Source organism: Haematobia irritans, chromosome 2, assembly GCF_050003625.1.
Source record: "Haematobia irritans isolate KBUSLIRL chromosome 2, ASM5000362v1, whole genome shotgun sequence".
Lineage (NCBI taxonomy): Eukaryota > Metazoa > Arthropoda > Insecta > Diptera > Muscidae > Haematobia > Haematobia irritans.
The window spans coordinates 68,295,792-68,320,273 of record NC_134398.1 but is presented as its reverse complement, the minus strand read 5'-3'; the positions used below and the strand labels follow the sequence as shown (position 1 = coordinate 68,320,273).

General features: G+C 34.3%; 1 protein-coding gene across 3 annotated transcripts in view; it reads left to right on the top strand.

The window, feature by feature from the left end:
• The window catches only part of LOC142225414 (phospholipid-transporting ATPase VD), a 171,004-nt gene that overhangs the window by 51,579 nt on the left and 94,943 nt on the right, over nt 1-24,482 (top strand). For all 3 annotated transcript variants that reach the window (XM_075295160.1, XM_075295158.1, XM_075295159.1), the window contains exon 3: nt 7,455-7,635. In XM_075295160.1, the coding sequence (XP_075151275.1) occupies nt 7,455-7,635 (181 nt within the window). The remainder of the gene's footprint in view (nt 1-7,454; nt 7,636-24,482) is intronic.

Genomic DNA, 24,482 nt, shown 5'->3' with positions numbered 1-24,482 from the left:
AAAGAAAGCGATTTCTTGGATAGGCATCAATCTCAAAATCTGTAAAGGTCAAAATCTTTGCTTAAATCAAGTACTTCCCATGCCTAAAGGAAGTACAAACTATTTTAGAGATTAAATTAAGAATTTTGTACTTAGATTTGGAAAAACCGTACTTAACTACTTTTGACACCACTATGGCTTGAATCAAGTAAACTTTTCTATATTATTTTTTTGGGTATACCTAAGTAAATTAAATTTTAAGAAAAAGAAATCTTAAGACCTTACTACAATATTTTTGTACAGTGCTGATACAAAATTTTAGTTTTGTTTAGTGTAATAAATCAATAAGATTTGTAATGGACATTCCCTATTGAACAAGTGCAAACACAATTAAGTACATTATAGGAGTTTTCATAAATATGACCTAATTTCTCTGGAGAAATATGAGACAATGAAAAAAAAAAACAAAAATGAAAGGAGTGTATATGTATAATTTACCCAAAAAATAACCATATATCAGTAAGGTAGGCAAATTTAAATATAAATTAAAATCGCGATACAGATTCCATTTATGGAATATACCATTTTCTTTTTGAGGTTTTTTTTACATTTATCTTGTTATATATTTATACACCCTCACAAAAAATCGCTTCTGTAACATATACTCCCAAAAATATTTTGCTTCAAGCATATACATTTTTGGGTATTGCCCAAACATTTATATGTTTGATCTCTTCCAATATATAATATGTTTGAAAGCATATTGGTCTAAACAATATATGTTTGGGTAGTCTAAGTTCCAAACATTTTGTATTTTTGCATCCAAATTCAATAATGTTGTCTTCTAAAAAACAATATGTTATTATGTGAACATATGTTTGGAAGCATTTTGCACCCAAAAATATTATATGCTTAAAAAAAATTCTCCCAAACAATATTGTGCTCAAAATTTTATTTATTTATTTATATATTTACAATCATAATGAATTATGAAAATAAACAGGTAATATAGGTGCTAACAACATAGGTTTTCGACCTGAATGCTCATCATTTTGTTTCTGCCTAATTGTATATTCCCCCACATCTTTCTCACTTCCACGAGATTTTTTAGTTCTTAGCACCTTTTTCTGTAATACAAACATTGTAGAAGAAATTATTCAATTTTATGATTTTTATTTTATTTTAATTTTACCTTTTGCCGGACGGGGATTCGCGGACCACACAGTTTGTAAGGATCAAAGAAGTAGCTGATCAATTGCCCAAGGAAAAATAAAATGTTAATTTTGTAATAACAAGCAACAACCACCAACTTAATTCAATATCGCTCCCTGTTAAATAGCGCATATATACATATATGTTTATAGGCTATTTCTAAATTAATATATGTTTGCATTCAAGCATATTATATTTACAAACATTTTATGTCCCAAACATAATATGTTCTAACATATTAACATATATGTCCCAAACATGTTATGCTAGTTTATGAACATTATATGCTTGCACTCAAAAATATTGTGTTTAAAAATTTGTGTTCCAAACATATAATGTTTATAGCCAAACATATGAAAAACAGTCTTTTTCAACCGTGTAGTTATATTCTTTTTGAGATATCTCCTTTACGGAATTTCCCATTTACGGATATATTTACAATCTCCGATTATTATAATTTTCATCAAATTTATTTGCCCTAAAGAGAATTTATTTAAATTCCTCAAAAATTGTACTCTAAATTCCTCAAAAATTGTACTCATGTTATTTAAAGATTTTTTAAAGCAAAACCGTTTCTTTGTGCCAAGAAAAAATTAAATTAAATATCGTTATGCACATATTTTTCGGAGTATTTTTTTGGATATGGAAATCGATAAAGATTTATGCACTAAAAAAATGACGCATTAAAAAATCTCGGCCACTTTTTAGGGCAAATTGTTTAGAATATTAAAGACCAATGTCTTTTGTAAACATGTTTTAAGGAAATAATCCTTAATATAAATTATATTTCAAATCTATGTGTTAAAGATGAAATAACTTCAAAAATGTGTTAGGATATATTTTAGTCTTTATTTAAAAGTTTATTTGATTGTATACAATACGCAGATTTAGGCCTTTGCGCGACATTCTGGAAATGGGATTATTCTCGATTTTATGCATTGCGCGCGCGTTTGTCAGAGTAGACAGTAAGAATTCAGTAAAAGTTTTTAGGCATATGAAACCCAAGCTGTTTTATCGTGTGTGTTGTATCGTTGTGGATTTTTAAACAATATTTACTTATCATGTGTCATAAACATCTGGAGTGAGTTATTACTTTTCAACTCGTATGTTTAATGTGACGTGACCCAACCCTCTACTGGGAATAGGGAAGACATCGAATAGTGTGTCAATGCTTAAGCTTCGATATTCTTAGGTATATCACGAAAACAATAATTATTTGGAAAAATGCTTAGCCTTTATTGTAACATGCGAAGGCCAAATTTTCCGCCACTGTAGAACTGTAACAACTTCCAACACGCCACATTTTTGGTGGTATAACTTTAGAGCAATGCCGTCCTGGAGAAAGAACGAAACGTTAGGTGTAGGCGAATATAAAAGAAAGCATGGCAGAGAAATACACACACACACACACATAAAAATAAATAAATAAATTTTATTTTATTTGCCAATAAATGGCATTGACAACCAATTACCACATTTATCTCTCATCGTGTTTCCATCCTGCCAGTTCACTTTGTTCTTTCTTCAAATATGATGTGCTCTACAAAATTGCTACGCGATACATATCTTTAATATCAATCGAAGAGCTGTAAGTTTGCCAAAGCAACTCTATTTTTAATAAATATGATATTAATTTCATTTTATTCGAAATGCAAATTATTTGTTTCATTTTCCTTGATGTAACTCATTTACCTTGCAATGAATGGGAACATGTTAGTAATTATTTCATACCATTCAAAAAATACATCTGGGTCATATATGTGATTATTGTTTTTTTTTTCTTTTTTAAAGGATAGTAATAAAACGACAGTTTACCATATAATTAGTTTAATGCACGCAATTTATAAGAGATATGGAATGATACCATTTCTTATTAAAATATACTTAATCCACTTGCGATAGAACGTTATCAAAGAAGGGGATGTACATGAATTCATTAACAGCCCTTATATTGTTTGGTAGTATTTCATGTATTGGGAAATAAATAACAAAAATATGATTAAAGTTAACACCTAGCTTAGGATAGACAGACATTTTTTTGCGATTATTGAAAAGTTGATTTTTGATATTGAGACTCTATGATTTTTTCCCATATTGGCAACTATAGCAAGTTGATTAGTCGATTTGATTCGGTTTTAAAAAATTCAAAAGTCTATTTTATAGATTACAAAATTATATTTTTAATTTCAGGTTACATATCTCATTTATAGAATTGTCCATACCATTTTATTTCGATAAATCCAAATTATAAATTGAAAATACACTAAAAAGAAAAAGTTAGTATTCTCGTTTTATAAAACAGCAAACTTACTATTGCTATCTCGACTAAGAATTTGTTAATATTTCGGCAATGAATAATTGTTGATTCAGCAAACCTAACTACTAAGCTTAAAAAGAATACGACTTTAATTAATTGAAAAAAAAACTACACACTATTTTCTATCATAGAAAAAGTGTGAACACAATTTATAATAGTTATACCATAACTATATTCACGTTTAGTCTCGGACAAAATCGTTCACCGTTGTGCTTCGGACTTTTCGTTCCTTTTGTAGAAAGACTAGTTCATTTAAATCGTTTCATCTCCTTCTAACAATTCGTACCGGTTTTAATATTTGCCATCAGTGTCGTCTACTGCCGCCAGAGGAACTAGAATCTTTATATGGTTCCTTTGTTCCATTTAGTTTTTTTTTAATAAATTCAATAAATCAACCGTTGATCAAGTGGAAGAAGAAGCTTGTCTATATGAAGAAATATAAAAGTGTGGATAAATATTCCGTATTCGATGTATTTTTAAACCAAAAAAGTTTTTTTTTAATTTTGAAATAAATGCAGCATAAATGGTTTGTTTTCTCTCTAACATTCTCTCAGAGAGTGCCATTCAATATGGTGATGTTCCAGAGCAGAGCAAAGTGGAATGAGATATTAAATAAAAAAATTGGCAAATAAAATGTAAATATATATACATAATAAAAAAGAAATACACACACACACACACACACACACACACACACACACACACATATATATATATATATATATTATATATATATATATATATATATATATATATATATATATAATATATATATATATAATATATATATATATATATATATATATATATATATATATATATATATATATATATATATATATATATATATATATATATATATATATATATATATATATATATATATATATATATATATATATAGATATATATATATATATATATATATATATATATATATATATATATATATATATATATATATTATATATATATATATATATATATATATATATATATATATATATATATATATATATATATATATATATATATATATATATATATATATATATATATATATATATATATATATATATATATATATATATATATATATATATATATATATATATATATATATATATATATATATATACGGATGAAAAGACTGTTTTTCATATGTTTGGCTATAAACATTATATGTTTGAAACACAAATTTTTAAACACAATATTTTTGAGTGCAAGCATATAATGTTCATACACTAGCATAACATGTTTGGGACATATATGTTAATATGTTACAACATATTATGTTTGGGACATAAAATGTTTGTAAATATAATATGCTTGGATGCAAACATATATTAATTTAGAAATACCCTATAAACATATATGTGTTTAGTAGCTTGGAGCGCTATTTAACAGGGAGCGATATTGAATTAAGTTGGTGGTTGTTGCTTGTTATTACAAAATTAACATTTTATTTTTCCTTGGGCAATTGATCAGCTACTTCTTTGATCCTTGCAAACTGTGTGGTCCGCTGTTCGAATCCCCCTCCGGGAAAAGGTAAAATTAAAATAAAAAAATCATAAAATTGAATAATTTCTTCTACAATGTTTTTATTACAGAAAAAGGTGCTCAGAACTAAAAAAATCTCGTGGAAGTGAGAAAGATGTCGGGGAATATACAATTGGACAGAAACAAAATTTTGAGCATTCAGGTCGAAAACCTATGTTGTTAGCACCTATATTACCTGTTTATTTTCATAATTCATTATGATTGTAAATATATAAATAAATAAATAAAATTTTGAGCACAATATTGTTTGGGAGAATTTTTTTTAAGCATATAATATTTTTGGGTGCAAAATGCTTCCAAACATATGTTCACATAATAACATATTGTTTTTTAGAAGACAACATTATTGAATTTGGATGCAAAAATACAAAATGTTTGGAACTTAGACTACCCAAACATATATTGTTTAGACCAAACATATTATATATTGGAAGAGATCCAACATATAAATGTTTGGGCAATACCCAAAAATGTATATGCTTGAAGCAAAATATGTTTGGGAGTATATGTTACAGAAGCGATTTTTTGTGAGGGTGTATATATGGGAGCTATGTGTAAATCTGAATTTCAATGACATTTAGCATACTTGACCATCCATTGTACTCTATTTATGTGCAAAATTTGGAAATAAAGTCAATATTCAGGCCTCTAGGGCCAATTAAATCCATATCGTCGAAATATATATTGGAGCTATATCTAAATCTGAAACGATTTCAATTAAAATTAGCAAGTATTGGTAGAATGTCAATTCTACTCTCTATACAAAATTTCAAGCAAATCGGTAGTAAACTTTGGCCACTGTGGTCGTATGAGTCTAAATCGGACGAAAGATGGGAGGTATATCTAAATCTGAACCGATTTCAACCAAATTTAACATTAATTGCTAGAATATCAATTATATTTCTTGAGCAAAATTTCACGTAAATCGGTGTTAAACTTTTTTAAATCGGACGAAAGATATATATGAGAGCTGTATCTGAATCTGAACCGATTCGGCTGACATTTTTGCGAGTATTTTGAGACTCATAAAATATTGGGATGTACGGAATTTGAAGAAGATCGGTTGATAAACACGCCAATTATGACCAGATCGGTGATAAATATATATGGCAGCTACCCCATGCCAAATTTGAGGACGATCGGACTTACTGAAATTTATACCTGGGTTTAGTTCATAAATTTTTTGAGACATACTTAGAATAAAGAACATTTTATTTTTTATATTAAAATATCATGGACATCTCGAGCTTTATATTCTACCTTAAAGGATATAATTCCTTGACTACAAGATGCGTGACTTTTTTGGAACCCCTTTACAAGTAAAGATTCCGTTTTCAACTTGCATGTAATAGGAAAAACTTAAAAAGATTATAGACTTAAGAAATAAACTAACTTGATATTTTGAGTGTAAAAAACGTTTAAACCTACATGAATGAATAAATAAAAACTAAATTAAAGAATCTCCCTTAGTTCCATTCGTAGAGTTATGCCCATAACTTATTTATAGGGCAACTGCCACGAAGTGCTACCAAACGTACACTGCTGTATAAGCCATAACGTTATTAGCTAGCCATAGCGTTATTAGCCACCCACCGAAGAGGAAAACATTGCATGACCACGGTATAATCGGTGTCATGCTTTAATCGTGAAATTTCCACCAATATAACTGAATGTTTTGTGTTATCCGAACCCCTACCTTCTAAATTAAAGATTGGCGCTATTTGTAAACACTTGTTAAACGCCCTACCAATTCTCTTCAATAACATATCCATCCCATGAATTTGAAATCCCACTAAATAGACGAAGGAACGTAAATCACACTGAGTCAATTAGGTGACATGCAATAGGCGTTGTAGAAAGTTGCGGGTTTTCAGGTGTAGTATCGCACAAGAAAATTCCCATGCGTCTAATGGAGCACTTATAGGAAGGGGAGAATAATTAGGGTAGAACAACAATGACTTATAATCGTACTCGTGTGGGCTATGAGTTCTACAAACGATTAACCATGTGTGCGTATTTGCAGGTGTTTGACTTATTTCTTTCTAATAACCTGACACTTACGAAAACTTTTTCCTTTCCAAGGCGCCTGTCACCATGAACGAACTCACACCGTGTATACCAACATTTCAACAATGACAATTGAAATGAATCCTTCACATTGAATATTTTTACGGTAAATGTCAATGGAAGCAAAATATATTGTATCAAGTCACTCTTTTTGTGCAAGGACATTCATTTGTACACACATTTTGCTACAATATTATATACTCTTCCCCCATATTTCTGATGTATTGGACCTTATGAATTACTTATCCATATTGATAAATGTCATTCTATACGTATACACTTTATTAATTGCCATTATTCTTTTATCTTTTACTTTTAGCGAAACGGAACGTTACAAGCGAGCGAAATGGCAGGACATACGCGTTGGTGACATTGTACATTTATCAAATAATGAAACAGTACCTGCTGACATACTGTTACTGCGTACCAGTGACTCCCATGGGGTCTGTTATATTGACACCTGTGATTTAGATGGCGAAACAAATCTCAAAAGACGAGAGGTTGGTATATGTCTTGACATAATGTATAGCAAGTGTGGTGAAAAGCAAACACATTGCTTTATAAATACTCACAATGAATGTGGATTAAAACAGTTTGTGAGGTTCAAAACATGTCAAACACAATTTAAAGTATTCGGTATTTGTTTAGAGTATTCCATAATATCATTTTGAAGATGTTTGATATATGTGATCTGGCTCGAGCCCTATCTGGCTGATAAGGCTGAACCTACTATAACACCACAGCATGACTTTCTAACTACTTCCTGAGATGTTCTTTATTATTATTAAATCATAATTTACAAAACCTTCTCAAAAGAACTTCCATGGAAGTGAAAGTCAAATGGCACAGGTTCAAAGCCCAGCGTTGATGAAATTAATTTATTTTTTATTTGTTTTGTACTTTTTATTTATTTTCTATTTGTTGTGAAATTTAATTGTCCAAACCTAAAATTTCACTTAAAATAGCCTAATTGCGCACTTTTTAATACTTGCCTAATTGACTGCATCGGAAGTGGAAACAAACTAATGGGAGGACTCGTAATTCATTGTAATAAGTACTTATTACGAATTTCAAGTGTGGTGGTAAATTAAACCACCATGCAACGAAATTCAAAGTCATCCACTGGGTTGCTAACTTCAGGGCTCAGTGGACGGGTATCGACTGAAGTTATAAATTTGGGCAATGACCAAGAGTTAGGCCTAATTAGTCGACCTGTAGACAAGTCGAACCTTCCCTAAGGTAACGACATCAAAAGGAGGTAATCCCTCAAGAAAGTGATTTAAGGAACGTAGAAATGTCTTGTTTATCATAAAGAAATTACGATCAGTCGACCCAAGCACGTTGTCGACTAAGCAAAGCAATTCCTCAAAATGGGCCCAAGGAATTCTTGAAGCTGGAAAGAGGGAAATTCGCCGGATGAACTGCCATCTTCCAAAAGGTATCAAAGATCGTTTGCCTCAGTGGAACAAAATAGTCTTGTGATGACATGCACTCAGTCTTTGCCACATCTAGCAAAGTCCCAGGGCCGTTTATGTTATGGCTTTCATTATATCCAATTGAAGCTATATAAAAACGATCAGCTAAAGGATTCAGAAATGAACAAGCCACTGTCTGAATTAGAAATAAGCAGACCTTCTTGCGAAATCGAGGGAGATACCAAAGAAATGGATGGACACCGTATGCGGGAGGAGGTTTCTACTACCTCAAGACTCACCAAAGTTGAACCGATGGTTACTGCGAGAGTCACCGACTCGGTTGAAACGGCTGATGTAACGGTCGTTGAAAATCTCGATGGTCCTACGGATCCTCCAAATAAATCTTCACCATTGTAAGATTGCTTGTGATGCCTTAAAAATTCACCTGATGAAAGACCTGATGTATATTTGCTAAACATGAACTTAACTTGTTTCTGCTTCCTTCAATGTGCAATAGAGACACTGTCGTTGCCAGTTTAGAAACAGCCAAATTCAAATATTGGGTATCTTCGGTCTACATAGGACATGATAGGGAGATGCCGTTAACACCTTAGTTGAGAATCATTGAAAACAAAGACAAAACTCATTGTGGGATGCGACGCAAATGCACATCATAGTATATGAGGAAGTGGTGACATTAATACAAGAGGAGAGTCACTCCTTGAGTTTATTTTGCGTACTAATTTGGTAGTTTGCATTAAGGCAGATGCTCCAACCTTCGTCACTAAAAACAGGCAAGAGGTTTTGGACGTCACCTTGGCCTCGCAAGAACTGAATGAAATGATAACAGTTTGGCTGATAAGTTCCCGGTCTAACAAAGAAAAACACATATTTTTGTCAAAATTCGTTTTTATTATGTTGAAGTTCCCTTCAAGAGCGATACAACGATTATAACGACCTTCCAATTTTTTGATGCCATTTTGGTAGTACTAATCACCTCTTCATTTCAGCAAAATTTTTTCCCTGCGAGCATCCTTTAGAGGTCTGAGAACAAGAAAAAGTCTCTGGGGGCCAGATCTGGAGAATACGTGGGGAAGCAATTCGAAGCCCAATTCATGAATTTTTGCCATCGTTCTCAATGACTTGTGGCACGGTGCGTCTTCATATGGGGCCGTTTTGCCGCGATTTCGACCTTCAAACGCTCCAATAACGCCATATAATAGTCACTGTTGATGGTTTTTCCCTTCTCAAGATAATCGATAAAAATTATTCCATGCGCATCCCAAAAAACAGAGGCCATTTCAGGAGTGTAGTGATGGAGCCATGTTTCATCCATTGTCACATATCGACGGAAAAACTCGGGTATATTACGAGTTATCAGCTGCAAACACCGCTCAGAATTATCACAACGTTGTTGTTTTTGGTCAAATGTGAGCTTTTATCAAAACACGAAATTCCTTTTTTCCATTTTTTCACAATAACAAAAGTTGCTTCACAAAAGGCGCTCTATCTCACAAACTAACTGAATTACAGACGTCAAATTTTGATACGAATCATTTGAAGGTTGGTACTATATAAAAATAATATGCATTTAATACTAGCGACGCCATCTATGTGTCAGACCGGGGACTTATCTGAGTGGCAGGTTTTAAATTTGATGTTCATACCACCAATGCCATCAGCCTAATTCCTGAAGTTGTCCTCGCTCTCGCCGTCGCTTTTTGTCGTCTGTCGCTTTTTTTTAAGTCGTCTCTTCATTCATTTGGTATTCCTGTGAAGTGGCGACGGCGAGACGACGATTACTTTTTGTACCAATTACTTGGTACAATAGGCCGATATCACTAGAAAACAATCAGCTGATGCGCAAAAAATGAATTTTAATTTTTGCGGTTTAAAATATTTTTTTTCTGACGCAATTCTATGTCGAAAAATCAAGAAAAAATATTTATTTGAAATGGCGACGACGCTGAGATCAATGGCACAAGGATCATCGTGAAAGAAAACAATCAGCTGATGTGCAAATCTGAATTTTAATTATTTGCGTAATATGTAAAAATAATAAATGATAAATTTGACTCGGGAAATGATTTAGATTATCTAAGTTTGGTGCTAAATAAAATACATTGGCCTTGAAGGATTTCTATTAAAAATAAATGGAAAAATCAACACGTTTACTGTAATTATGCATTTTTTTTGTATGATGTGAATGTGATGACCCTAACTAATATATATACACATCTTTGTCTATTTAGTATAAATAGCGCATTTTTATATCAATAGATTTGTGAACGTTGTCAGCTCAGGACTCCTTGATATAGAACATGAGTTCCTCACAAAGTGGAAGCTGGAATAAATTCTTGAACAAGATAGATTATTTAATAATAGTTACAGCTTTTCTCCCTCCTGACCCTGAATCTATTTTAAATAGACTGAAACAATGCAATCCAGATCTTCCAACAGCTGATTGGAAGGTTGGCTGTTTGGATGAAGTGGATGGGCCAAGACGGCATGCAGTGTTTATATTGAACACTCAGTCTTTGCCACATCTAGCAAAGTCCCAGGGCCGTGTATGTTATGGCTTTCATTATATCCAACTGAAGGTGTATAAAAACGATCAGCTAAAGGATTCAGAAATGGACAAGCCTCTGTCGGAATCAGAAGTAAGCGGATCCTCTTGCGAAGTCGAGGGGGATACCAAAGTTGAAGACATGGATAGATACCGTATGCGAGAGAAGATTTCTACTGCCTCAAAACTCACCAAAGTTGAACCTATGTGTATTGCGAGAGTCACCGAGATCTCTGAAGAGGACATTCTTGATGACTCGATTGAAGCGGCTGATGTGATGTGATGTGGTTGTTGATAATCTCGATAGTCCTACGAATCCTCCAGATAAATCTTCATCATTGTAAGGCTGCATGTGCTGCCTTAAAAGTTCTCCTGATGAAAGGGTACATATACATAGCTCTTATTCAAGAACCATATGTTTATAGAAACAAAATATCTGAATTAAGTACTCCGGGGTTCAAACTATTGCAGTATACTGGTAATTTTTTTTATTATTATTACTATTTCAATTCTTTACATGGGTAAGGTTTGCCCCAGCGCCTCTTGGACATTATTGGGGCGAGTTGGCATAACAACCTAAGTTTTTATGTAAAAAAAAAAAATTTAGCTATATATATCTGTATATACAATCCAAATTGATATATATTTACATATTTACAAGTTTGTGCAAAAATATGATAAAATTACTACGAAAGAAGCATTTCTAAATTCTGTAAACAATAAGTTTTTATATTACACCGAAAGAATTTTCTTCGTAAAAAGAACGAAAAATTTCGTTAAAAGTACGAAATTTGTCATTGTTTTACAACCAAAGAAACTTTTCATTAAAAGTACGAAATGTTTCGTACTTTTTACGAAGGAAAGTTGTTCCAAAATTTTCGTAGTTTTTAAGAAAAAAATTCGTACTTTTTATGAAAAATCTTCGTACTTTTTATGAAACAATTTCGTTCTTTTTATGAAAGTGTTTCGTACTTTTTATGAAAAAATTTCGTAGTTTTTATGAAAAATGTTCGTACTTTTTTCTGAAAAATTTTCGAACTTTTAGAAAAAAATTATAGTCGAAAGTGCATTTGGTTGTAGTTGCAAGTGTGAAAAATGACATCACTACTTTACATCTTAAGTTTTTGAATAATTTTTAGTTTTATTGCTTCACTTTTATTCATACCGCGCTATCACCCAAATGAGAAGTAGCATAGACTTGCATAAAAAATAGAATAAAGGAATACACTCAAGCACATTATAAAAGACAATTAAATGCCGCGAACGGAAATTTTACAACTTCAATGAAACTTCTTCGTTATTTCAAAGAAAATGCTTCGTACTTTTTATGAAGAAATTTTAACGCAGAATGTTTCGTAAAATATTCGTAAAAACTTCTTCACAAAATTCATGAAATATGAAGAAAGTTTCGTTAAAAGTACGAACTTTTTACGAAGAAAAGTTAATGTAGAATGTTTCGTAGAAGTTTCGTATATTCGTAAAATGCTCTTCATAAAATATACGAAAATGAATGAAAATTTCGTTATTTTAATGAAGAATTCAGGAAGAATAGTTAATGAAGAATTCTTCGTAAAATTAACGAAGAGAATTCTTTCGGTGTAGATTTAAATGTAGATATTCGTGTTATGTCTTTAATCCATTGTGGCAAGTTGTTATATTCTAAACATCCACTGTACTCAATACTTTGTTTAGTTGTTTACAACCTACATCTTTTAAGATGTAAATTAGAGGAAGTTCTCGTGCTGATCACTGTTTGGTTCCTTCGAAATTCTATGGATCGATGTCCAATATGATGGAGTGATTTATAAATGAATGTAAGTAGCTGTTTCTTCCACAGCCCATGTATTGGCAAGATAGTCTGGCATATATCTCTATACAAATGCAGTGATGAGAATCTTAATGGCAACTTATAAACAATTTTGAGTGCTCGATTTTTGACACCGCTGTAAACTTTGCAATTTTGTTGTTTTCTTATATCCATATATAATTGGCAGGTAGCTTAAATGGCTATGAATGAGACTCTGGTAAAGCAAAAGCTTTGTTTCTTTATCAAATTTATTTCGAAATTTATGAAGTATGCATATACCTGGAGCTATTTTGCGCTTTATATGTTGAATGTGTTTATTCCAAGTAAGATTCGATTGCAAATAAATTCCCAAATACTTCACAGACTCATCCTCTCGCACACATTTATCTCCAATCTGAACATTAAAACCAGATCCAGTCGTATATGGGCGAAATCGTACTAATTTGGTTTTATCTGCATTCAAAACCAGTTTATTTACTCTGGCATATTCCTTAATAATTCCAGCATCATGTTCTATCTGGTTCTTCAGTACGATATCATGGTTATATGGATAGAATAAGCTAACGTCATCAGCATACATTACTAATCTACCATATAACTTAAGCTTTGATATATCGTTTATGTATAACAAAAATAGCAGGGGCCCTAAAACGCTGCCCTGAGGAACGCCATGCCGAATACTACCTAGAGTACTTCTACACCCATTTACTTCAACATACTGCTTCCTTCCTTGTAAATAGCTTGAAATCAATTTGAGCGAATTTCCTTGAATACCATAGTGTGGTAGCTTCTTCATCAAAATTCCATGGTCCACAAGATCAAACGCTTTACTGAAATCGTAAAATATTCCCGCTACTCCAATATAACCATCATCCAGACCGTCGCAAATCAACTTAATAACATTTACAACTGCATCAATCGTTCCGGGGCCTTTCCTAAATCCAAATTGCGATTTATACAGCTGTTCATTACCATCTAAGAACAAGGAAATCTGTTTATGCAAAATTCTTTCAAATACCTTATCTATTACCGGCAACAAAGAAATAGGTCTGAATTTGTCCACTGTACAAGATCCTGGTTCCTTAGGAATTACAACAATATGAGAAATCTTTAGTATATCTGGGTAAACTGAACAGCCAATCATTTTATTAAATATTGTTGCCAGCGGCAATTGAATTATATCAGCACATTTGCGTATAGAATGGGCCGAAATTCCATCATGTCTTGGACTTTTATTGACTTGCAACGTAATTAATTCTTCTAATATTGTAGTTTGTGTTATGTGGTTAAACGAAAATCTCTGAGGATTTTGTGCCATGTTCATTACAATTCTTTGATCGTCATCCGGTAGAGAATTGTACTGTAACATTTTCTACCCCCAAACAAAAACGAAAATGAAACATAGGAACCTTTAAATGTATAACCTTTATGTCAGAAAAATATTTTCATTGATACATTTTTTATAAAGCATTACAATTATTATCTTTAAACAATAAACGAGACTAACAGTTTTCATTTTCTTGAAAGTGTGGGTTGAATATTATTACAAGAAAATTGGAACGCCTTGAAATTTGCCGATTCGTGTTTGCCAATACACAATTAATCCAAAGGTTCCCTTTTTCTTAATATGGCGTATAATCTAAGAAGTGGTCCAGCCGGACAAATTCCCCCTCGTGAACAAGCCAGTTCTGATGACGAACTCAATACTACAATGTTAAACGTGGAAAAAACCTCGCCTATATCCACGGAAAATGATCAATTAAGTACCATTTTAGCTGGAATTAATGACCTTGTTAGAGCTGTTGCTGAAAGTCGCCGTGATATTGATTCTATTAGAGATCAGATCCAACTGCAGCAGCAATATACAAGCATCGCCATAGGTCAATCAAATGCAATAGACGCTCGAAGACATGAGCATATTCAACTGAATGAATACACATTGGGAAACCAACAACAAACAATTCCCCCTTTGCCACACGTAAGTTCCGATCAACTTGGAGCAACACGCTCTGGAAATATTCCGTCCGCACCAAAAATTTATGATTTGCCAGTTTTTTCTGGCAAGCCTGAAGATTGGCCCCCATTTAGTGCAAATTTTAAAGATAGCACAGAAACATTTAATTACAACAATCGTCATAACCTAATGCGTCTACAAAAAGGTCTTATTGGAGAAGCAGAAGAAGCTGTTTCTTCAATGCTCATTCATCCAAGCAATGTTCCAAACATAATGAAAGAATTGGAATTTCGATTTGGCCGTCCGGAATTATTAGTTCGGTCCCAATTAAACATAATTCGACAATTTCCGGTAATTACACCAAAACGTATGGATCAGATAGTTAATTTTTCCACTAAAGTAAGAAATGTTGAAGCCTTTTTGAACTCTGCCCACTGTTCACACCATCTTACTAATGCAACGCTATTGGAAGAATTAGTATCTAAGCTTCCCATAGATAAGCAGTATGAATGGGCAAGATCGAGCATTACTATAAAACCATATGCCACAATATCTGATTTCTCAAATTGGCTCGGAGAACTAGCGAACGTTGTAAGTACCATGTCATTGAATTCATTAGCAAGTGCCCAATTGAAGATAAAGAGAAAAAAGATACAGCAAAATGCTATATATGTCAAGGACAACACTCTATATATAAATGCAAGAAATTTATCGATGAATTAACAGTGAGTGCACGTTGGGAAAAGGTAAAGGAGTTAAAATTATGTTTTTGCTGTCTAAAGAAAGGGCATGGTACCCCAACCTGCCGAACTAAGAAGCCCTGTGGAATTAATAACTGCAAACGCCCACATCACAAACTACTCCATGACGGCAATTCTACTCAATCCATATCAACAGAAACGTCACAACCACTTCTCAATTGTAGAAGTCAGGATGAGGCAAGTAATCTATTTAAAATTATTCCAATTAAGATATCTGGCCCTTCTGGTTTTTTGAAGATTTTTGCCTTATTTGACGAAGGGTCATCCATCTCCCTTTTGGATGAAGAAATTGCCAAACAGCTCGGACTAAAAGGTCGCAAATCCTCACTCACTCTTCAGTGGTATGGAGACAATACTGTATCAGAAAAATCCTACAAAGTTCAGTGTGAAATCGAAGGGCTGTGTGAACCGAGAAGCCGTTATGCCCTAAAAAATATCTACACAGTACAAAATTTGAACTTGCCCTCACAGTCTTTCAGAAAAGAAAATTTTCCATATTTGAATGAATTGCCTATAAATAATTACAACGAGGTCACACCGAAACTTTTGCTTGGTCTAGATAATGCTTACCTATCTATTCCTACTGCCATTAAGGAGGTCGATGAACAATCCCCAATTGCCATAAAGACGAAGCCGGGTTGGGTTGCGTATGGCCCAACAAATAATTTTTCGTCACCTCATCCCACAGTATTGCTTTTGAAAAACCAAAAACACTCAGATGAAATGTTTAATATTGTTATTGAATTTTTTTCCACCGAAAATTTCGGTACTTCTCCTGAAGTCGACCTCCTGTTATCTGATGAAGATCAAATAGGCCGGAATATTATGGAAAACACCACAAGACGTGTTGGTGACAGATTTGAAATTGGTTTGCTATGGAAGAAATATCCTCCCGAACTTCTTTCAAGTTACTTTATGGCTGAAAAGAGACTTTTTGCAATTGAAAATAAAATGTGTCAAGACTCTGGCTTTTCTGAAAAATACAAATCAGAAATGAAGAAAAACATAGAAAAAGGTTATGCTCGTCCGTTGTCTGCAAAGGAAGTAGCCAACACCATGTACCCTATTTGGTACTTACCGCATTTTGGTGTTGTAAACCCAAACAAGCCAAATAAACTTCGAGTGGTGTTTGACGCGGCAGCTAAACACTTAATACATCTTTGAACTCTTCGCTGGTAAAAGGACCTGAGCAGGCAAAACCATTGTTGAACATTCTACTTCAGTTTCGCCAAGGTAAAATAGCTGTTGCCGCTGATATTAGAGAAATGTTTTCTCAAGTAAAAATTCGAGCGGAAGATCAACACGCCCAACGATTCCTCTGGAGAGATGGAGACCGTAGTAAACCAATTCAACATTTTGTTATGACGTCAATGATATTTGGCGCAATCTGCTCTCCCTGTTGTGCGGAATATATAAAAAACCGAAATGCCGAAGAATATTCCTATTGTTAATAAGCACTATGTTGATGACTTTGTTTGTAGCTTTAATAACGTTGAAGAAGCCTTGGGTTTGTGCAAAGAAATTATTGAAGTCCATGCAAAAGCCGGTTTCGAACTTCGAGGATTTATATCAAATTGTGAAAAATTAGAAGCAGAATTGAATCCTACTGTATTAGATAACCTGAACCAAATAAACATGGAAAAACAGTCCACAACAGATAAAATTCTCGGTATGTGTTGGAACAAAAAGGAAGACTGTTTTGAATTTAAAATACAGTTCTTTGGACTAAATTCAGAAGTTTTAAAGGGGAATCGTCTTCCAACCAAGCGTGAAATGCTCAAAATTGTTATGTCCGCTTTCGACCCCTTTGGTCTTATCGCCGATTTTTTGTTGTATGGAAAGATTTTAGTACAACACAGTTGGAAACATGACATGGATTGGGATGATATAATACCAGAGTATTTGCATAAAAAATTCACAGCATGGTGGAGAGAATTCCAAGAAATTTCAAAATTCAAAATTCATAGATGTATTTCCTTCAATCTATATAACGCCTCCAATATTCAACTACATATTTTCGTAGATGCCAGCCAAGACGCATTCGCTGCGGTTTGCTACTTAAGAGTCCTTCACCAATTTGGAATTGATGTGTCATTCATAATGGGAAAAGTTAGATGTGCCCCAAAGAAACTAATGAGTATTCCGAGGTTGGAGTTGCAGGCTGCCGTGCTTGGGGTACGTCTGGGAAAAACTTTATCCAGAAGCTATGAGTTCAATATAAATTCGATGCACTATTGGTCAGACCCTCAAACCGTAGTACAATGGATTTATTCCACAGAGCGTCGTTTCAAAGCATTCGTTAGCCATCGAATTGCAGAGATTCTGAAGAACTCAGAACCAGCTCAATGGAAATGGATACCAACACACCTAAATTCAGCAGACGCTGGTACTCGCCCGTTGGCTCCTCCCAAATTTGTCCATAATGGTATATGGTTGAATGGTCCAGAATTTTTAAGGGAAGATGAATCTTCGTGGCCAATCTTACAATATCAACGAAGTGATTCACAAGAAGAAGAAATTAAATCGTGTCTAATAATATCCAGTAACAAAGCCCAAGTCATTGAATGAACTTAAAGAGGCTGAAGTCGTGCTATGTCGTCTCATACAATCTGAATGCTACGAACATGAAATAAAATGCCTCAAAAGGTGTCAACCAATTCCGAAGTCAAGTCCTATATATTCATTAGTTCCGTATATTGACGAATATGGTCTTCTAAGAGTTAGTGGACGAATAGATGAAGCTGTTTATATGCCTCATGATGCCAGAAGACCTATAATCTTGCCAGAAAAGCATTATGTATCTGAGTTGGTTCTTCGTCATCACCATCAAAGAAATTACCACCAAAACATGTCCATAACTATTAATGATGTCCGACAAAAATTCTGGATACCAAAAATTAAGTCTTTGTATAATCGTATTGTCAAAAAATGCACTATTTGTAAACAAGATAAAGCAAAACCGAAACAACCGCTTATGGGACAACTTCCGCCAGACAGAGTCACGCCCTTCGTACGACCCTTCACTTATACAGGGGTAGATCTTTTCGGTCCGTTTGACGTAACCATTGGACGTCGTATAGAGAAACGGTGGGCCGTAATTTTCACCTGTCTAACAGTCCGAGCGGCACATATAGAGTTGGCTTATGATCTTTCTGCTGATTCCTTTATACTTTGTCTAAGAAACTTTATAAGCCGCCGCGGAACCCCTATTCGCTTACGTAGCGATAATGGAACAAATTTTATTTCGGCTCAAAAAATTTTGAAGAAAGAAGATCGCATAACTCACGAAGCCACTAAATACAACATCGAATGGATTTTTAATTGTCCATCAAATCCTAGCTCTGGTGGTTGCTGGGAAAGGCTCATCAGAATAATTAAACGCTTGTTGGCCAAGACATTAAAAGAAGAAAAACCACGACTGGAAACTTTACAGAGCGTTCTTATTGAATCCGAAAATATGATAAATAGCCGGCCATTAACAGATATTCCAATATCCTCCGAAGACGATGGACCCATAACTCCTAATCACTTTCTTCTAGGTTGTCTTAATGTCACTCAGACACCAAGTGAGACAGAAGAACACATTTGTCTACGAAAGCAATGGAGAATTGCACAAAATCTAAAAAATCGAATGTGGAAAAGATGGGTTATTGAATTTCTTCCTAAACTTATACAAAGACCAAAATGGAGAGAAAAAATTCAACCAATTAAGATTGACGATATTGTGATGATAATGGATGATAGGCTCCCAAGAAATCATTGGCAAAAGGGACGAGTGGTGAAAATATACCCAACGAAGGATGGCCAAGTCAGATTTGCTGATGTCAAACATCAAACTGGTGTAATTCGTCGACCAGTATCCAAACTAGCGATTCTGAATTTATCTGGAGGTGAACCCATATCTGGTTCACGAGGGGGGGAATGTTAGAGAATTGTACTGTAACATTTTCTACCCCCAAACAAAAACGAAAATGAAACATAGGAACCTTTAAATGTATAACCTTTATGTCAGAAAAATATTTTCATTGATACATTTTTTATTAAGCATTACAATTATTATCTTTAAACAATAAACGAGACTAACAGGTATATTCGATTTAAACAAATCAGGAACTTTTACAAAGTATTCATTAAAAAGTTCACATTTCCTCCTGTCATCATCTATCATCTCGCCATCATAATCCTTTAGTCTTATTTCTGATTTTAGTGATCTCCCCAGATGTTTGTTGAGGAAATCCCAACATTTCCTTGGATTTTGTTGGAGTGCCTCTAATTGGTCTCGATAAATTTATTCATGCATATCTTGTATGACATTTTAATTACTTTACTAATTTGCTTTATTCTTCTTTCTAAGTCATAATTTCCACGATTCTTTCTTCTCTTTGCCAACAAGCTCTTTTTCAGTTCCATAAGAGATTCCAATTTTTTGTTTACCCAAGGCGTTAATTGCTTCTTGGTTAAAATCTTAGACCGTTTTTCCGTTGTCGCCCTTCGCACGCATTGCGAAAATTTATTTATAAAATCTTCCATCGCAATGGATGGGTTCGTGTTCGTTGGAAATTCATTGAAGTCATGAGTAACAAAATCTCTTAACATTTGGTAATTGCACTCTTTGTAGACCATTGTAGTATATTATGTACTGGAATATTGTAAATTGAGCTTGCATGAGACCATATGATGGTCCGATAAACAGCATAAAATCGTATTGAAAATCAGTTTATTGGGAATATTGCTAAATGTGTTATCTATGCAAGTATTACTGGCTGGTCTTGTAACCATATGATGACAATTTCGGTAATCAAAATGGCATAACAAATTAGTCACATCATCCGAAAATACAGAATTTATAAAATCAACATTGGAGTCGCCGAGCATTATATGAGAAAAATGTGAGTTATTTTCCAGTTCATTTTCTATAAATTTGCAAAAATTGGTCAAACAGAATTTTTGTGATCGGTAAAACGTAGAAATCTTAAGGGGTTTTCCATGAATCTTAAAATTCTCCAAAGAAACTCTAACATGCTCAATGAAATTTCCACTTTCACATTGCTCAACTTTATATTGCAAAGTTTCCTTTACAAAAAGTGAAGTCCCCCCATATCCATCTTTTCTGCAGCTATGTACAGCGCCATAACCAGGTATGTTGTATATTGATTTAACAGTTATATCAATCCACGTCTCTTGAATAGCAATTAAATCAGGTAATTTATCAAATTTAGAAATAAGTGATTTAAATTCATTGAATTTAGAAATAGAAGAAATGCTTCTTACGTTCACAGAAATTATGTGTAACAAGTTAGAATTATATCTCGAGTAATTATTAAATGATTCAATGGTAGCAAAGTGTTTATTTGAATTATTTGTATTATTCATGAAATATAGATAAAATTAAATTAAAAAAATGAGCATATACATATACATCACAATGAATTTTGAAATATATATATTAAACTGGAGATTTAAAATTTATTTCTGCATCCTCTTCAGAGTCATCATCATCTGCAACAGGAACAACCATTCTACTCAATCTGCGATTAGTATTTGTTGTTGCTTCTAAGAGAATCTGATTCACATCCTCATTTCTTATTACTCGTGGCTTACCAATAGCACTTCTCCTGGCTAATATTCTGCCTCCATTAGCATACACTGAATTGTAGCCAATAGTTTTTAATGATCTAGCGTGATTTAAAAGAGCCAACGACTCTTTACTCAAATAATCATTCACATAAACATCCTTGGTATCTTCATTGTCTTTAAATTTATTTTTTGCATGCATCAGTTTTTCTTTTACAATTTTTGAATTGAATTTAACAACAAGGCTTTGGTTTTGACTGTTATTGTTTCGTTTTTTTAAGAAATATGCATCATCAATATTATGTTCATTTATATTGACTCCTACTTTCTTTGAAATTGCCATTACAGTATCAGCAGCACTCATATCATTGTTTTTAATACCATTTATTATGCAGTCGTTTCTCACTCGCTGATCATTAAACCTTTTAATTGCTTCTTTCATATTATTTATTTCAAGTTTTTGTTGGCGGGTTTCTTTCTCAACCTTTTTTATTCTTTCGGAATTTTCAGAAATTCCCTTTAAAATTTCATCAAACTTTGTTGACATGAAATTCACTGAATCTTGCAACTCTTTCAGCTGATTTGTTATTGGGATCAATGCTTTTCTAACTGTGCCATCAATGTCACTACTATTATCGCACTTATGGCATACATACTCCTCATCATTACACTCCATCAAGCGATCGAATTGACGTTTGTCCATTTTCGTACAAAGAGCATGAAATATTTTCGCGCACTTATCACATTGAATATTTTCTTCTTTGTCCTCTTTCACCTCCATTTCGCACTGTGCACAGATTATTTTTGAGCTTCTCAAGCTTCTACGGCTACTTTGAGGCATACTCGATGCTGTTGTTATTGTCAGATATTAGTTTGTTATTTTTAATATGTTTCTATGTTTGTGTCTTTGATTTGTTTCGTGTATTTTTATGTTTTCTCAACTGAACGACAGAGCTCACTTTTTTCAACGTCTAAACAATAGGGTTGCCAACTTCTTTCGAGTAATTCGAGCCTGTATAATTGCTAAAAACGAGCTTAACTTGTTTCTGCTTCCTTCAATGTGCAATGCAGACACTGTCGTTGCCAATTTAGAAATAGCCACATGCAAATATTGGGTATCTTCGGTCTATATGGGACATGACAGGGAGATGCCTCCATGTGCCGTTAAGACCTTAGTTGAGGAGTCACTGAAAACAAAGACGGAACTCATTATGGGATGCGATGCGAATGCGCATCATAGTATATGGGGAAGTAGTTATACTAATGCAAGGGGAGAGTCGCTGATAGAGTTTATTTTGCGTACTAATCTGGTAGTTTGCAACAAGGGAGATGCCCCAACCTTTGCCACTAAAAACAGGCAAGAGGTTTTGGACATCACCTTGGCCTCGCAAGAACTGAATGAAATGATATCTGAGTGGCATGTTTTAAGTGAACACAGCTTCTCAGATCATCGCTACATCAGTTTCAAATTTGATGTTCATACCACCAAGACCATATTTCCGCCAAAGGAAAGCTGACTGGAATAGGTATAGGGAATCGTTCAATATGATGATACCGGAAATACCAGAGACAAATATGAGCACTGTGCAAGTTATCGAACACGCAGTGGAGAGGATTACTAAGGCCTTCAACATTTCACTGAAAGTTGCATGCCCTAAAGGGAAGCCAAGGGGGAAAAATCGACCACCATAGTGGTCTACGGAGTTAGGTAATATGAGGAAATCGTGCAGGAAGCTCTTTAACAAAGCAAAGTCCACCAGAGCTCCTGTGGATTGGAACGCTTACAAGAAGAATCTGAGAGGATACAAGCGAGAACTGAGAAAGGCTCATCATAACTCTTGGAATGATTACTGCAGCAGCATTGAGAATACGTCCGAGGCTTCCAGACTACGGAAGGTGCTAGCATCCACGAGCTCCGCTCCAGGTTTCATTAAAACATCGGAGGGCAATTGGACAACGTCCAGTGAGGAGACGCTGGAGGTACTATTGGACACACATTTTCCCGGAAATCAGACGGTTGAACCATGCACTGGCGGTGCCACAGTGGCTCAGCGGTCGTTTCCTATCGAGGAAATTGTATCAGAATCTAGAATAAAATGGGCGTTAAATAGCTTTGGATCATTCAAATCCCCCGGACCTGATGGAATTACTCCGGCGGAGTTACAAGCGGTGGCTGACAGAATTATCCCCTGGTTGTCGGTGATATATATAGGATGTATGAACTTAGCATACATTCCACGAAAGTGGAGGGAATCAAAAGTCGTTTTCATACCTAAAGCGGGAAAAGCCTCACTCGAATGCGAAGGATTTCCGACCAATCAGCTTATCATCATTCCTACTTAAGACTCTGGAGAGGATGATAGATATTTATCTTAGAACTAGCGTCGATTCAAGTTTGCTCTCGAAACGACAACATGCATACTCGAAAGGCAGGTCTACTGAGATATATAGGATGTATGAACTTAGCATACATTCCACGAAAGTGGAGGGAATCAAAAGTCGTTTTCATACCTAAAGCGGGAAAAGCCTCACTCGAATGCGAAGGATTTCCGACCAATCAGCTTATCATCATTCCTACTTAAGACTCTGGAGAGGATGATAGATATTTATCTTAGAACTAGCGTCGATTCAAGTTTGCTCTCGAAACGACAACATGCATACTCGAAAGGCAGGTCTACTGAGACCGCATTACATGAACTAGTCAGCTTTATTGAAAGCTCACTATCTGTCAAAGAATACACAATCGTGGCATTTCTAGACATCGAAGGGGCGTTCAATAACGTCCATCCGAGCTCGATATTAACTGGACTGACAACTCTGAATGTTGATCCAGGTATACTTAAGCTGTTAGACGAACTTCTACTAAAGAGACGTATTTCAGCCACACTAGGGCAAGCAAACATACAAAGGTATGTGAACAGGGGCACTCCCCAAGGAGGAGTTCTATCACCTCTTCTTTGGAATGTTGCTATAAACGACCTTCTGGTTTCCCTAGAAAAAGAAAGGATACAAGTGGTGGCATACGCAGATGATGTGGCGCTAGCAGTCAGGGGAAAATTCCCATCAACAGTTAGAGATATTATACAGAGAGCCCTCCGGATGACTGAGAAATGGGCGAAAGATAATGGTCTTGGGGTAAATCCTGCAAAGACAGAACTAGTCATGTACTGCAAAGATCGCAAAACTCCCACGGTTAGGCCCATTTCCTTAGGGGGTATTGAAATTCCCTTTAGGGAGTGTGCAAACTACCTTGGCGTTATTTTGGACAGG